The 16,323-nt window shown below is 39.6% G+C and overlaps 1 protein-coding gene across 8 annotated transcripts in view; it reads right to left on the bottom strand.

The window, feature by feature from the left end:
* Positions 1–3,305: 3,305 nt before the first annotated feature.
* The window catches only part of BICD1 (BICD cargo adaptor 1), a 273,364-nt gene continuing 260,346 nt past the window's right edge, over positions 3,306–16,323 (bottom strand). For 4 of the 8 annotated variants that reach the window (XM_006022501.3, XM_025202870.1, XM_025202872.1 and 1 more), the window contains exon 10: positions 9,021–9,255. In XM_006022501.3, coding sequence (XP_006022563.1) covers positions 9,168–9,255 — 88 coding nt within the window. In that variant the 3' untranslated portion in view covers positions 9,021–9,167. Of the gene's footprint in view, positions 9,256–16,323 lie in introns of all 8 variants that reach the window. The other 4 variants (XM_014519404.2, XM_006022503.2, XM_014519403.2 and 1 more) reach the window with 3 other exon arrangements.

The following is a 16,323-nucleotide window of genomic DNA, read 5'->3' as shown; positions in this document are numbered from 1 at the left end:
GTGAGCGGTGGGACTTTGCTGTCTGTGACTCCCAGCAGATGTCCGGGTAGTTTAGGTCCCCCATGACTACCGCCTCTTTAGCTTTTATGGTCTCCGAGAGTTGCCTCAGGAGCCCCGAATCCCTTTCTTCCCCTTGATGTGGGGGTCTGTAGCAGACCCCTACCACCAAATCCCTTTCTCCTTGCCCCCACATGTAGCCTAACCCACAATCCTTCTACCTCCTCATCCTTGGATTCTGTCTTGATGAGGGTTGATGTATATTGCTCACTGACATAGAGCGCAACCCCTCCCCCTTTCTTCCCCACCCTGTCCTTTCTGTACAATCTATAGCCCTCAATATGTACTGCCCAGTCGTGGGATGGGGTGCCACATGGTTTGGTGGTCCACAGCTTCCCCCGCCCTCATCTTCCCCTCCCCCCATTCATGCATGTTCTGTAAAACTACATTGTTGGATTGAACCAAAGGTTTTATTCTCTCTTTAGGGCCCTCACACCTATTAAGCGAGTATTTTGTGATGACTTCCTTTGCATGTTTCCGCTCAATGCATACAGATATATATGTTTTTAGGCTCTTTTCCCTCTCCCAGTAACAAGGCATTCTGCTATAATTGACAGCAAGTCCTTTGAAGTTGCCTTTCCTATAGTGAGTCTACTCTTAGTAATGATTCCTGAAACCTAGGCTACATAAGTGGGACTTGATAAAATGCTTTAACTGCAACTGAAGAAAAATAGGTATATTAACACTTTCCATGATTTTGTGAGAAAATCCTGGAAATTAAGTCTATCCTAAAAAGATAACCAAGATCTGTGTATGCTTTTTCCTCACTTTGATGGGATTAAGTGGGGAAGAGCCATCCCAGGACAGGCAGGAAAGCCTCTACATTTATAATCTTTGCACACCCATTTGTTTCACTGATACAGCTCCAACTCGTGGGTATTGTGCAACAGAGGTTGGCAACATATGGCCCATGGGCTGGATTTGACTTGCAAAGTGAATGGAAGCAGTCCATGGATATGGGGGATGGACACTTTCTTCACCCTGTACCATACATTTCTCCACTATGTGCAGCTGATACCCTCTGTAGTATACAGCAGGTAGGCGTTTCAGCTCTCCCTGCTCTGTGCTGAGGGCTGTTCTCTTAACAAGCTATTGCCACCTACATTTACCCTTATCACCAAATTTGGGGATACCCACTGCAACTAGTGCCAAAAAATCAGTGGCAATTGGAATCAGAGGCTTTAGTGCAAGAGCAGCCCTTGGCACAGAGCAAGAAAGGCTGGGGTACTGCAGAGGGAAACTGGTGGTCCAGGTGACAGCCAGGTTGCAAGTGGAGGCCCATGGTTCTTACAGATTGCTGACACCTGTTCTAGAGTATATAGTCATTTTCACTGAAATAATTTTTTCTCCAGAAAGTGTCTGTCTGTTAAGTCATTGTCTGTTTTTCCATAGTCTGTGGCATGAATTTGTGGTATACTATCCAGTTGGTGCACACTGGTCATAAAATAGACCAACTCATTTCATTACAGTGGCATGAATGTTCCTGGGAACTGAGCTATTTCATTACTTCTTGCAGGAGTCCCACTAGGAAGAGCCCTGAGAACCAACGTAAGGTTGCAAAGGGAAGCCCTCCTTCTGCTGCAACAGTAGATTGATAAAGAGGGCTTTGGATGCTTACCTTCTAACCAAGGGAGGGGGAAAAGTAGCTGGTAACCTTTTAGGCAATTCAAAAGGTTTCCTTCAGATAACTTGAGGTAGAAAGGGCAGGGAACCATTTGTATGATGCAGAGAGATTAGGGTCCACACTATTGACAGTATGCACTAATTTTGTGCTCTCAACTTTATTGCCCTTTATATATAATATTCAAAGTGCAACTTCTCTTGCCTTCAGTCACAGCTGGGAATACTCAGCACCTCTGCAGGTCTATCAAGTGAGACACCCAGAGAATGAGGCGCATATAATTACTGTCCACTAGCACAGAGTTTGGTTTAAGGGACTTGCCCAGTATCACCCAGGAACTTAGCATTTTTTCATGGGGAAAACAGGGATATAGCTCTTACAACAAGGCTGTGTCCATACTGCTCAGGGCAGTGCTGTGTAGATAGTCAAGTTACACCTAAATGAGCCTAGTGCTCCTCCCGAGCTAATATGCTTCTCAGGAGGCCCAATTAGCTTGGCTACAGTGCCAGTCTAGTGCAGGTATATTTCTCCCAGTACTCCTACCTAATGTATATCTGCAAGGCTCAGCATTGACTCACTTAGGCATATCCATATAAACACTGCTTCTGCTCAAAAGCATTGAAGTAATGGGGTTTATAAGTAAAGCAGTGATAAGGTTTTTCTTGTTTAAAGACATAGTCCAAAGAAATAGCATTTTTCTCTAATTTGGTTTTCAGAAACAACTAAATTGCTTTAACTGAAAGCAAATCACACCAAGCATTCCAAGGCAGGCACCCATCCTGGAAAATTTCAGCCTAAATGATTACAGCTTGGTAAAGGTACATTGCAGATGTGAGGCTTAATGTCAAGCACCAGGCTGCAATAAAGGCAGGTAAAATGGCATGCAGAGACTCTTCTCCCCACTGTACACCAGAAAAGTGGAGAAGAGTAAGAAGAACATAAGACAAGCACTTACAATACTATGCCACTCTAAACAAACCTTACTTCCTCTTACTTACCACTCTTACTTCCTCCTATAGTTTCCAAAGTAGGTTGGGGGTTGGGGAAAGAAAGGAAGAGACTCTTACATCAGCTGTCATGAAGGGCAAGCAAGTCAGGAGAGTCAGTTTCTTCTGCAGTTTTTTCCTCCACTATATATATCCTGCTGTATAGGAAACCTGCTGCCAATCAGGTTCATCAACATTAATGTGGGGAATACCTGCTTATCAAGCAATTGCCTTTTAGAAGGTTGCACGGCAATTGGCCGGATGAGAATAGCTTTAATGTCCTATGACAGCACTTCCACAAAGGGAAATGTTTCAGATGTGTCTTGCTTTGATGCACAGGTATGGTTTATTGCTGCACTATGCACAACATCTGCAACCCAATTTTCTGCTGACTTCAGTACTCCTGTTGCCTGAATATCCCTTGAGGCGAAAGATTTGCATCGTACAGAGCATGGTATTATTCTATAGAGATGCTGGTGTATTTCAGAGCTTATATGAATCTTTTGAAACCATGCACACAGATAAAGTCCCTATTTAAATACCTCAACCTCAGAAAAAAAAGGAAGCACCAAACTATTTATTTTAATTCTAGTACTTTTTTTTAACTTACAGAAATACATCTTTAATATAAAAAGGGGGTTTGGGGGCTCATAGTGGGATACAGACCAAAGCAAGCACACTACCAACTGGCCAAAACAGGTAGAAAAGAGAGAGCATAGAATTAAATGACCAAAAACAGCCAGTTTATTTACTGGAACAGTTATGCATTACACTGTAATTTTAATTGGAACATAAAGATGTAAGAATCAGTATATTGTCTTCTTTTAATTGACTTCTTCAGCACTAGAGTTTTTCCCAACCATTTGACTGCATGATCATACTACACATGTATAAGCACAAACTGTATGAATCCCTCACAAGGCATTCACCTAGGATTGTCTACAGGTATAAGACATGGAAGAGTTTACATGGGAATTATTTCATCTTGAAAACATAATGTTGCATATTTGGAAACAAGAATTCTTCTGCGATTTTTTGCTTTTTTAAACAAAATGTAGCAAAGAAGAGTTTCCAATGTTCAGTCTTTTAGTCCATGAGCACATACACTTCTGTATTCATCACCATCTAGAAACATTCCATTATTTAAACCCCAAGAAGGTAGTAACAACATAACTGAAATTCAACACAGGAGTAGCTGCATTATTACAGTAGTAAACATACAGTATACAAATTTGCGTTTGTCACAAATCTCACCAATGTTAAAACTGTTTTGAAAGGAACACAGCAATCGGTATGGACTGTTAGATATGGATCATCATGCAGATGGAAACATTCAGTAGATTACAAAAGTCACAAAACATCAGATTTTTTGTTTTTTTAATTTTTTACAAAGGATCAAGTTAATTATCCCTTTAACAGTCAAACCATAGGGCTTGAAATCAGTAGGGTGGTAAGTAATAAGATGTACTAAATTTAACCACTGGCATGGTGCACAAAGCCATACCTGGGGATAGAAAAAAGCTAGATTATTCTTATTTCTCCTTCATATCTGATTAAATGATGTCAGCTAGCACCAACCACTTTTGTTCATTAATCTCCAAGCAACCTTTAAAATCATACAGGGTTTAATAAAAACCTAATTACTTAACCAAGTTTACTAATGCTGAGAAAAACTATACAATAATCTCTACTGTTCCTATTACAGCAAAATAAGTATGAGCAGAACAGCAAACACCTTCAAAGAAAGATGCTGTTTGAAACGCAAGACCCTGTCTCCCCAGAGTCTGACAGCAAATTAACTTCAGTCACAGTATATTAGAATTTTCCTTTCTCTCTCATCAGTTTATCACTCAATTGCCATTGTTAGGTTTAATGGAGGAGATTTTCAAGAACTCCACGGGAAAGAGATTAAAATGAAATGAGGATTTGAGTCATGCATCTCTGGATGAAAGTTACAGACTCCCTTTAACAGTTGTCTTGCATTTCTAGCATGAGTAAGAGCATCATACAAGAAATAAGAATTTTCTAGCTTCATTGTCATGGATATGGAAAAGTTATATTATGAAAAGAATCCCATGCAAACATTTTATATTGCATATTTAGATGCATTAGTGCCTTAAGGCTAAAGGCCATTAATTGCTTTTTTTGTTTCTTTTTCACAGGACACTTAAAGAAAAAAACCCCAACATTCATCAATGGCAAAAAAAAAGAAATCTGAATACTGTATATCCCCTTCAGAAATACTGCATGTAGAACAGAAGCAAAACTGAAGTGTAATAATGATGGCTATCATTTTTAAAGAGGTGACTATAGCAATGATCATGCTTCAAATGTAAAACATCAGTGCTTGCCATTGTCAAAGACTGCTTCAGTACAGAAAGCAACCACAACAAATGTACACATCTTTCACCTGGTAAAGGGAACAGACCTCTGAAGGACTGGTATAATCTATAACCTTATTATGGGCCCCAGACCAGCTCCACTGAGTCAGTGGCAAAACCTGTCCTGACTACAGAGATGCAGGGTCAGGTTTTAAAGGAGTTATCAATGGTGGTCTTAAATGTTGCTTGTATCGTAACCAGTGTAAGCAGGATTTGACTTTATGATGCTAGTAGCTGTATGCAAACCCTAGTAACATTATGATTTTAGGTCAGCAGCTTTTACTGGCAATGTTTTTGTCATCTTTTAAGATGTAATCATTCTTTTATTTAGAGATAAACATGGCAAATGGTTAAAACCACACCATAATTTTCAAAGAGGAAAAAAAATGAAAGTCATCTTGGTATTAAAACTCTCAGCTTTATCTTAATTATAATTTCATTCTATTAACCCTACTATATAGCTATATTAATTTACTGGGGAGAAAAAAACTTGGGTGGTACTAGCACAGATGCACACCTGTCAGAGATCAATCAGAAAGGATCTTTCTGCTGCCTTTATCTAGAAGGCAAAGCCTTTTATATGATCTGACCCGGGAAATTTTAATACCTTTGTATTCTGTAAAAATCTCAAGTTTTCTACCGACTGGCAGAAAATATATTCTTCCCCACTAGCCAGTTTCAAATTTTTGTCATTTATTTATTTATCTTTTTCTCCCTTTATATTTTTATTTGATTTATACTATTCATTTGCTTATCTTCTGTGCATTGCCAATCACAAGAGATCATTTGTTTCTACCAGGAAAAAAACCTCTCCTGAGGTCTGGAAAAAAAGAGCAAAACTGGCATGCACAAGGTTTTATACAGGCTACCTGAAAACCAAAGACTTCTGAGGCCCTCTTAGTGAACAGCAGCTGCGTTTCAGACATGAATGTCAGGGCAAGATTGGCAAGGTGCTTTGTTGTTGCGTGGGATACACATGGGCATTTTTAAGTATACCCAAACTTTGCAAAAAAAAATGTATTCATTGTTCTTTTTGTATGTTGGAGTAAGGACAAAAGAAAACATATCTGAAGGAATATGTTTATAAATGGCAATAGACAATATTTTGCCAACATCCACAGACACCTGTGTTTTTGCTTGTGTACAGAAATGCCTCGTATTAGACATCTTACAAAACTGCATGTTGCTGATTACCGCCTCACCCAGAAGGCTTTGTGTTATCTGAATTTTCTTTTTTAACTGGTTAACTGACAAAAGCTGCAAGACTTCTCTGAGGCCCACAAAGCTTTATTACTTACAATGCAATAATAACTACAGTCATTTTTACATTTAAGTTGGTTCTTTCCTAGTTCTCTTAAATTGTCACTTACTTCTGCTTTATTATATATAAAAAATTAGAAATCAAGAAATTAGAATTAAAAATTAATGTCAAGCTTAACAATAGAATCAAAATTTTAAAAACTCACTTATTTCTATAAAAGATGACCATAACCTCTAATTCATTGAAAGCTGTTCTATTACTCATGGTCCAAACAAGCATACCAGTGCTGTATTTCAGAGTTCCCAAAGTTACTTTGCAATTCACAATTAAAAAATGAACACACTCTTGGATGAAGACTTCAAAATAGGCATTTCCCCCCACAGATTCATATCTACATTGAAATAAATAATGTACTTCCTGTGAGGTTTTTTCAATTCATTTTTAAATTAGTGAAGAAGGGATACTCTTTGTAAGTTTCAACAGATGTTTAATTTGGATATTTAGTTTGGACATGAAAAAAAGGAGATAATATTCAAAGTAAAGCTTGCAGCAACTGTATTCAGTGTAGCAATGCTAATCCTTTTCTCGCTGAACTGATATACAGCAGCTGTCTTTGCTGAACATAGACACTATCATTGTGGAATAGCAACGTACCACTTAACAAGGTCAGTTATTCTGAGGTGCTTAAAGGCAACACTTGCCCTAGGCAAAACAGTTCTTTAATAAAAATCTACATAGCATGTAATCTCCAGTGCCAAAACAGTAAAATGTTAAATAAGTCTTATCTGGTTTTCTTGAAACAAGACAACATGTAGGGTAAGTAGGGGACTAAATAGTTATGTGAATGATATATAAGGAGGATCATATGAACAGCATAGAAACTCATATAAAAACACTGCAAAGAGTTGTCAGGTTGGTACGATCAGAATTTTACACCAATTTATTTCTATTTTTCTCCACCTCTGAGACTGAACATTTTGATACAACAGCTCAAATGTTCTGCCAGGGTTACATAATATACATTGTTGATTACATAGAATACTTCTATTTACAGCACCTTCATTACTGGTACTATGGTAATGATGATTGTTAGGCACACTGATTGGTCATTGATTCTTTCCTCTGCTACGTACTGTATATTATAACATTTGGTAAGCATCATTAATACGAGAAGACCACTCGTTTGTCTCACACTCAGGCAGAATATGCTGAATTTTTCCAACTCTATCAGCAGCAATTTTTTTTCTCAACAGCTGCATAACATAAGCTATATCATGGTTTTGTCCTGTAGACTATATTTATACTGCAGAGAAGGAACAGACGAGGAGAAATGGAAATGTCAAAGCCTTTCTCCCTTAAATAAATTAAGGCCACCTGACCAAGAGCAAGTAGTATGCTAATTAGCAATGAGTGGGCTGTACTTGCATTTTTTTTTCTTTTGGAAACCAAATGGGAAGCCCAAAGATGCTAAAAGGCAACATTTTACTTAGCTACTTGTCTTGCTGTCAGGTTCTGTGCAAAATAAATTCAGCTATCCTTCACTTAGCTACGAAAATCCACAACTCGGAAAACCAGCTTGATTCATCTTCTACAGGAAAGAATCCTTAACTAGGAACACTGTGCACTGTTGCAATAGAATCTGTGTGTACTGTAGATCACCTGAGTATTTGTCAGAACTGACAATGAGCTAAGGTTCTGTGTCTGTTGATTTTTGGCAAGGAAAAAAATACACTACAGCAAAATCCTACCACCTTTGATCCAAGCCATCAACCCTACCTGCAGGAGATATTTCACCACAGAATAGTCCACGCTAAATCTTTATAACCCCACCATTCGCGCTATTCCTTTACAAGTAAGGCCTCAAGCTAGCATCCTGAATTTGGGAGCTGGAAGGAAGAAAACAACTTGGGCATTTTAATTAGCACACAACATTTTACTTCAAGTTCTTTCACCTTATCTTTCTCAAGTACCAAATAGACCACCCCCCCAAAAAACAGCACCAATTCATCTACTTGCTTGAAATGCAAAAATATACTTACGATGCAAGCGTGCAGGTGAACAAAAATAAATGCCTCCGTAGGTTTAATAATTAGCTTCCAGTGAAGAACTAGAATAAAACCAGCAGCTATTGTGATAGAAATTAGAAGACAAGTACATAAACTATATCAGTGCAGCAGCAAAATACAAAGTTCTTGTTAACATTCCAATTCACCCCATCATCAACATTTTTGTGCAATAAAAAAGGCCAGACTCTCTGGTCAAGATCAGAAACCTCAATTGTTCATAATATTAACTCAGCCATTCTTAAGTTAAGCTATTACTGCTCATTTAAAAAAAAATGAAAGGAATTAAATACAACTCTCACAAAAAGGACTGCATTTTATAAACACAGAATTATGGTGCAAATAAAGTGAAAAATAAATATCATACTCTTAAGAACAGAAAAGAAAATCTAAACCAGTTCTTATGGCTGAACTTGGGGGATGTATAGATAGGATTTTGTAACATTAATTTTTTTTTTTAATATTGGCTTATGTCTCTCAGGATTCCAGAGGTTAAAGCCAAGCGGCTGGGAGGAACATTTTCTCAAGATGTTACATTTTGCTAAACTTCAGTCAAATAGCAAAGTTTGAATACAATCAGAGGAACCATAAAAAGTCTTCTTGACAGGCTGGGCTCTGTGCTTTGTGTTCTTCTTCTCAACCTTCCCTCAGTTGCCAAAACTGCGGATATGAATCCAGACTTGTCAATGCAGCAACAAGGCAGGATTGTCTGTCAGACCCGTTTGGAAGCAACCTGTATCATTGTTGCATGAATTCCATTCTGTTTGTTTTTTTTTATTCTTACGTTGCATATGAAGATTAGGAATAAGGAGGAGGCTTAGAGAGACAGTTGAGAGGGGCACACTGAGAGCTGGAATGTGGCTGCTCTTCTGGAAGAGCATTAGGACTGAAAATTAAAAGAAGAGAAAAAGTGTTTAAAATAAGCGGCCAGCTTTTCATGCAAATGTAAATAAAACAGGTATGGCAGCACATCTCCAAAGGGGGTGAAACCAGCAAACATCTGCATATATGCACTATATACAGATGGCACCAGCACATATCAATCAGGTGCTGGAGATGTCTTCCTCTCCAGTTTGCACACACAAATGCTATTTGCATGTTCAGATGATAGATGCTATGCAGGCAAATGAACGTGTGTGTAAACTGGTGGGAGCAGTTTCAAGGGGCAATATACAAGTGCCATTTTTATGTGCATGCTACAGATTTTATACATGCCAATGACTGACCGTACCAAACTGTGCCATTTTAGAAGACAGCTTTTTACCCACTTTGGAAATGTGATCCCTTTGAAAATACAATGTCTCAACCAAAGCATTCCTACAAAAAACATATGGTACCACTTTAAAAAGTTCCCAAGGTTTTCAGTAACATCTTATTTAATTTCTAAATACTTTTAAGTTAAGACAGGTTTGATTGATTTTTTTTTAAATTCTAGTTCTAGAAACAACTTCACCCCCTAAACTCTTACTCTAAATATTTAGATCTAGGTTTCTTTACAAGGGTGACCTTCACCCTCAGAAATATTTCATATCTGACAGCCCTTAATATTTCAAGAGAAGGTGCAGCTAGCTGGGCTTCAGGTACAGTGTACAAGTGAATTAATTTCAGGAACACCTGCAGAGTCTAAATCTACCTGGGAACATTTTATTTTTTATAGCTTACTATGGATGCTGGAACTGCTGCAAGTTCAGCCATTTTGTACATGACGAAGCCCAATGGTTCATGTCCCTGTACTTCCAGGGATGGTGGGTCTTTTCCATTTTTTTCCTTAAGAAACTACTCCCTGTTATCTTTCCAATACAGACTACTGGTGAATTGCATGTGTTGGCTAAGGAAATGCAATTAATTTGTTGCTGAATATAAATCAATATGAAATGCTAAATGTATTTGGAAATGCATAACTGGAAATGCCAGAGTCATTGAAAATATAGATACAGATATACAGAATGTAATCAGGGAAACAAAGAAATGAAGTCTGATTTGCTCAAAGAGAAGGGTGTGCACCATCACCACTGGGATTTTACCTTGCAAGATTAATGGTTTGAAATCAGAGCAGTCTAAGAGAATTAAAAAAGAGTAGAAAAAGTGTAGGCTTGCATGTTTTAACTCAGGGGTGTGCAACTTATTTGGCTTTCTGGGCCAGACAACTGACCTCTGGTGGTGAGGTAGTGGCTCGCCAGCACAGCTGCCCTAGCTGCTGCTTTGGCATGACTCCAGAATCCAGGTGGTGAATGCCATTGCCATTCACCCCCTTCCTGCATCTGCTGACAATTTTAGTTGCCAATGGTGACTAAAGATCTTGAATCTGATAGCAAACAAGGGGGTAAGCAGCTTCTATTTCAGGGCTAAACCCTCTTGGCACTGACCAATCCAAATACTTATGCCTGTGAGGGGACCCTGCTGCTGGATTAGTGCCTGAAGTGTTCAGCATTTTGTTGGATTAAGCTCTGGGGATTTACATATGGATTCAAAAGCTTAGCTCTAGGCAGTTAAGTTTGAATATTTTAGCCCAGATGTTTTTTTCTGCAAGTTGATAGCAGAGTTAAAAAAAAAATCAATGTAATGTTTTCTAAGACTGCACTTCCTTTGGACTGCAGTGCGTTTTACGGAGAAGGGGTTTGAATTAGCTCTTCACCTATCTCAGTTGTCTATTCATAAAGCAGGAAGCTGGGCATCTAAGACATCTACATTTAAGGAGAAATTTCTTCCTTTACCAAGAGCCAGCACAAGGCCTCTGGACCTCTTAAGCCTTCAAGATAAGACATCATCAGATTTAAGTGGAGTACAGAACTTTCTTGCTTTCACCCTCAGCAAAGAAATGAATTCACCTTTAAAGTGATGCCTGGTGAGGAATCACTATAAAGAAGCTACACTACCCTAACAACAGGCACTTTTTTCTAGTATTTCTGTAATTGGTCAAAAATGTTAGAATGGATTATTTATTTATTAATTTTCTTTATGAGGGGACCCATGAGGGGCTTCCTACATTTTACCATTGTTTGCAAACAAGCAAACAATGTAAAGTGATATACTTGGGGACATATGGGGCTGGTGAGGAGATGCCTGTAGACAGTCTCATACAAATATATCCCACTTGCTCAAAATATGCAAATTGTTGATGTAGTATTAAGCTCATCTATCTATTCGTGGTCCTGTAGCTGCCTATCTTTTTTGTTTTCAAAGTTGTCTATCATTTTGGTATATAAAAACATTTTTGTGGATACAGAAATGAAATATTTGTCTCACCGTTCCCTTATCAAACAGTAACATATTAGGGACATGAGGAAAAGACAAGAAAATTACAAGGTAATTAGAATAGACATTTTAAATATTTTTGTACCAAAACACACACAGTACTAATCATTTGCCATCTTAGTCAGTTTGAGTCTCATACAGTCTTTATCCTAAGGCTGTATGGTCATACTAGGTCTGTTCAGAGAAAAGATATAGTTCAATCATTCAAATTAAAACAGTAGTACAGAGACAAAAGTTAAATCATTCACAAGTTAAAATCAGCAAGGGAAACAGGCATGCCGTGTGCTTGTTGGGTGGCATGTATTCATGCAAACAATACGGCAGCGGATCCTGGAGCTTAAGCATCAGGTTTTTTCAGCATTTTAGGTAGTGTGGCATGACAGCAATTGCAAGCTGTAAAACCAAACAATACAAAGACAGGGAAGAGTATAGGTTTGTTGATTTATAACTGTGATTAAATTTACATGTTATTACAGCTAGACCTGTATCCCTGCATGTATGCTAAATGCTGCTTTTAAAGTCTAGCCTTTGTTCACGTTTTTAGGGAACTCTGTGTAATGGGCAGAATTATTTATGGATCTGTTAATTCAGCTAATCTATGACAGTGTCCATGTCACTTCTCAGAGGTAGGATTCCTATGCGTTTTTAAGAGGATTGCAGTATTAGTTGAAGTCTTCACTCACAATACTTGAAATATTAATCATTCTAAAACCAGCTGGAAAGCATTATGTAAAGCCTTTCAGTGTTACTAATAACTGGTATTTCCTCTTTCCTAAAACCATCTCATTTCATAAAACATTACCAAATGTAAATACTATATTTTATGGAGTATACGTCGACACAGTGTATAAGTCTACCCCATATTTCTGTACATAAAAGTTAGGATTTTTGTAGAGCCATTGTATAAGTTGACCCCACTTCAGTGTGTGACGTGCTGGAAGCCCTGGCGGGCTCACGGGAGAGGTGGCAGGTTGGTGGGGTTCCAGGAAGTGGGATCAGGCCCCTGGGAGCTTGGGCAGCATACAGCCTGCTGGCAGCCTGCCTGGCTGGCCCTGGGAGGTGCTGCTGCAGCGGAGGGAAGAACTGCTCCCCCCATAGATCATGGGCTGCCCAGCCTGTCAGCAACTTGCCCCCCCAGCTGCAGGGCAGGAGGGGAGGCTCTGCCAAAAGCAGGATCAGCACCCCCCCGCCCCCTTCTGCAGGCTCCTATGACCAACAGGACATCTGGCACTACCTGGGAAGGGGCTGGCTTGCCCCATGGGCAGCACAGGATGTCAGGCAGGGCAAGGGGGGAGGCCAGCCCTGCCTGACACCCCAGCCTCCCTCCCCAGCCTCTGCCTGACACTTCACGCTGCCCATGGGACAAGTCAGCCCCTTCCTGGGCAGCACCAGATGCCCTGGTGGTTGCAGGAGCTTGCTGATGGCAGAAGTGGTGAGGGGCCTGATCATTCCTGTTGCAGAACCTCCCTGCCTGCCCCAGGGCCAGGGGGTGACCTGCTGGTGGGCCAGGCAGCCCCTGAGATGCAAGGGGGTGATCCTTCCCTTTCTAGTGGTTGCACCCCCTGGGGCTGGCTGGGCGGGCTGCCAATGGGCCATATGCTGCTCGAGTTCCCAGGGAGCTCCCAGGGGGGTCCAGGCAGCAATGCTCATAGGGGACAGTGTATAAGTCAAGGTTGAATTTTAAGAGTTAAAAATCTGGCTTCAAAACTCAACTTATACACCGTGAAATATGGTAGGTCATATCTATAATGCATCAGCAGTGGACTATATTGACATATGCCACATGCTTTCTGTACAGATTTATAGTGTTCATATAATAACATATTATATTTTAGAAATACTTTATTGCATAGTTTAGATGTTTGCAAGTTTCTGAAGAATAATATGGGACTGTGTTTGGCGTCATAACTATTATATATTATATGGGGCTATCACTGAGCTCAGCAAAAGCCTTATATGGCCCAATGGGCACTTCTACACGTGTCACTATGGTGATATTGTTACTGCGCTGTGATTTAGTCCTTTCTTCAGTACTTCCTTAGTACTTCCAAAAGTAGGGACTTCCCTTCCGCCACCGTGGAGGGAAGGAGCTACTTTTGTAAGTACTAAATCACAGCACAGTAACAGCCCATACTGCATCGTATGTGCAGTGCACAGTTATTTTTAGCAGCTACTTCGTTGTAGAGGTGTGCTATACTGGGGGAGTGTGTCGCTACGGTGAAGTAGCTGCTGGTCGCATGTACGTGCTTGCAGATGATGTGTTGCCATAGCATGTGGCTATGGCGATGTAGTGTCATGTGCAGATGAGCCCAATGTACAGTAGAATTCAGATCATTCATATCTGGCTCATTCTCAACTATCTTAATTTGCAGCTAATTGCAGAATTCAGGATGAGCTGCTAAGCCATTTGCGGTGTTTTTTTACTTCCAATAGCACCACTTCTCGCCTCACCTGGAACTCATCAGTAGTCCCGTGCCGCTGATTGGAGAAGCAGAAACCTTTGGAAGAACAGAAGCACTTCAGCAGTCCTGTGCAGCTATTGGCTGCAGCGCTGTAAATCCCTGGTTATTTTACAAAGCCTTATCTTCTCATCGGGTGTGAAATATTTGGGTTCTACTGCACTGTATCATATACTCACAGGATAATTATATAGCAATATTTTATCACATGCCCAATGCAGTAAATCATAGACATGTGGGTACAGGTGATAATGGCAGAACATCAGCATTTAGCTAGGACTCCAAAAATCTTGCTATTTATTCCAAACTCTGGGGGACTAGAAATTGGGGTAACGTCATGGCAAATTAGTCAAGATTTCCACCATTCATAAACCATTGTTTGGTTTATTGGGAAATTCAGAAATGCTTCTCTCAGAACATTTCCAAATCTATCTACAGTATTTAGAAACAAACCTTTAACACATGAGTCAATAAGGAACTTGACCAGATATTTCTGAATCTGAAAGGTTAGTGTTAGATTCGGTTTGGATTTGTTCTTACTTTACCCAGTGCAGTTCACCAACATCTATTTATAGTCAATAAGAATTACACTGGATTCAACATACTTTATAATTACCAAATAATCTGCAAAGGTATGTGATCACCACTACTTAACATCAAGAATAAGTATATTTTATATGGATGCCCTTTAAGTAACCACCCTCTTTCCCCACCAAAAAATAAACCCCCTTATGATCAGGAATATTAAGTATTTTGAATACAAATAGATTTGATGTATCCTTGGACACAGAAAACATTCATGTGATTTTCACTTAAAATAAGCTATTGTGTGGTCCCAGCAGAGGTGCTGTCATGTTGCTGTAAGCATGTTGCGGTAGCAGGAAACTGCAGGAACATGCATATCTTTCTGTTAAATAACTAAATGGGTGACTTACTTTTCTCTCAGTTGCCTTCAGATTTGACTCTAAATGCCAATTACTGAACTTGAAGCAGTCACATATTCATGCTATCATGCTGTTAGCCTGATAACCAATCTGTTGCTGTGTTTTACCACTCTCTCGGATAAAATTCAGGGTATGCAGCTATTTGGCAACAGCATGCCAGGCACTACTGTATAGCCATCACACCCAATAATGCATATTTTTCTCTTAGCCAGAACAGCACCAAACTGATGATTATTTTTTAAACATATATGCATGTTGTGGGATGACTAATATGCATTTCTGAAAATGATTAACCACAAATTGCTTCTTTCCTGTGTCCCCTGGTTTTGCTTTAGTGGAAAACACTGTATGAAAATCATTTTCAATAACATTTTCAAATCTGCTTCTAACTTCTGACTTGCCTTCCTAATTGGGAAAGTCCTAGACCATGACTGTGGTTCTAGAACCTGTACTGATTTAGTTTACCATGATATTCTGCTCTCCCACTGCACATGGAGGGGGTCCAAATCAAGTTCTTGCGTGCAGAAGGGAAGGGAAGGGAACAGAGGTTCCGCAGCATGCTCTCCACTTCCCCAAGGCCTATGAAAACCCCTTTGCTTCTCTACTACAGGTCACAGCTTTGCAGACTATGAGGAAAAAGGAGAAGCAAGTGAATAATTACATAAAGTGACACCATCTCACTCTAAACTCGTGGGAATTTAATTGTGTAAAATTATATTAAGCGTTTGCATTGTCTTATACAACATTCCTCCTCTGCAAGGTGATCTCCGCTTGAGAAGCAATTCAGGAACACGCATGGAACCTGATGAGATTAGATGAAACCATGGTTCCTGGAGGCGGACAAGGAAGAAATATAGTGGAGGAAAGTGGAAAGAGGAGTATGTATGAATGTCCAGTGCATGGAACCTCTGGGACTCATTGTGGATTTCTTGAAATTTGAACAATTATAGTTTTGAGCAGTCTAGTCCCTGTTCTCCTCACTACAAAATACAACGGCAAAATGGCTATCACCAATAATACAATTCAGAAAAACCTGGGACTTTCCATTGGAATTTGCCTTTTCCCACAGGTTTACTTGAAGAACAGAAAATATATTCAAGTGAATTTGTAATGGCAGTGGTTCTCCTTTTCTGTGACTTTCCTGGGGGCACTGGGAGAGCTACCAGAACAATTAATGGATTAGAATTTAGCAGTGCCTCAATTCTAGTCTAGTATAGAGTCATAGAGTCATAGATGCTAGGGTCGGAAGGGACCTCAATAGATCATCAAGTCTGACCCCCTGCATAGGCAGGAAAG

The sequence above is a fragment of the Alligator sinensis genome, unplaced genomic scaffold (genome assembly GCF_000455745.1).
Source record: "Alligator sinensis unplaced genomic scaffold, ASM45574v1 scaffold957_1, whole genome shotgun sequence".
Taxonomy (NCBI): domain Eukaryota; kingdom Metazoa; phylum Chordata; order Crocodylia; family Alligatoridae; genus Alligator; species Alligator sinensis.
Note: the sequence above shows the minus strand (reverse complement) of the source record. Positions and strands in the feature narration are given on the sequence as shown.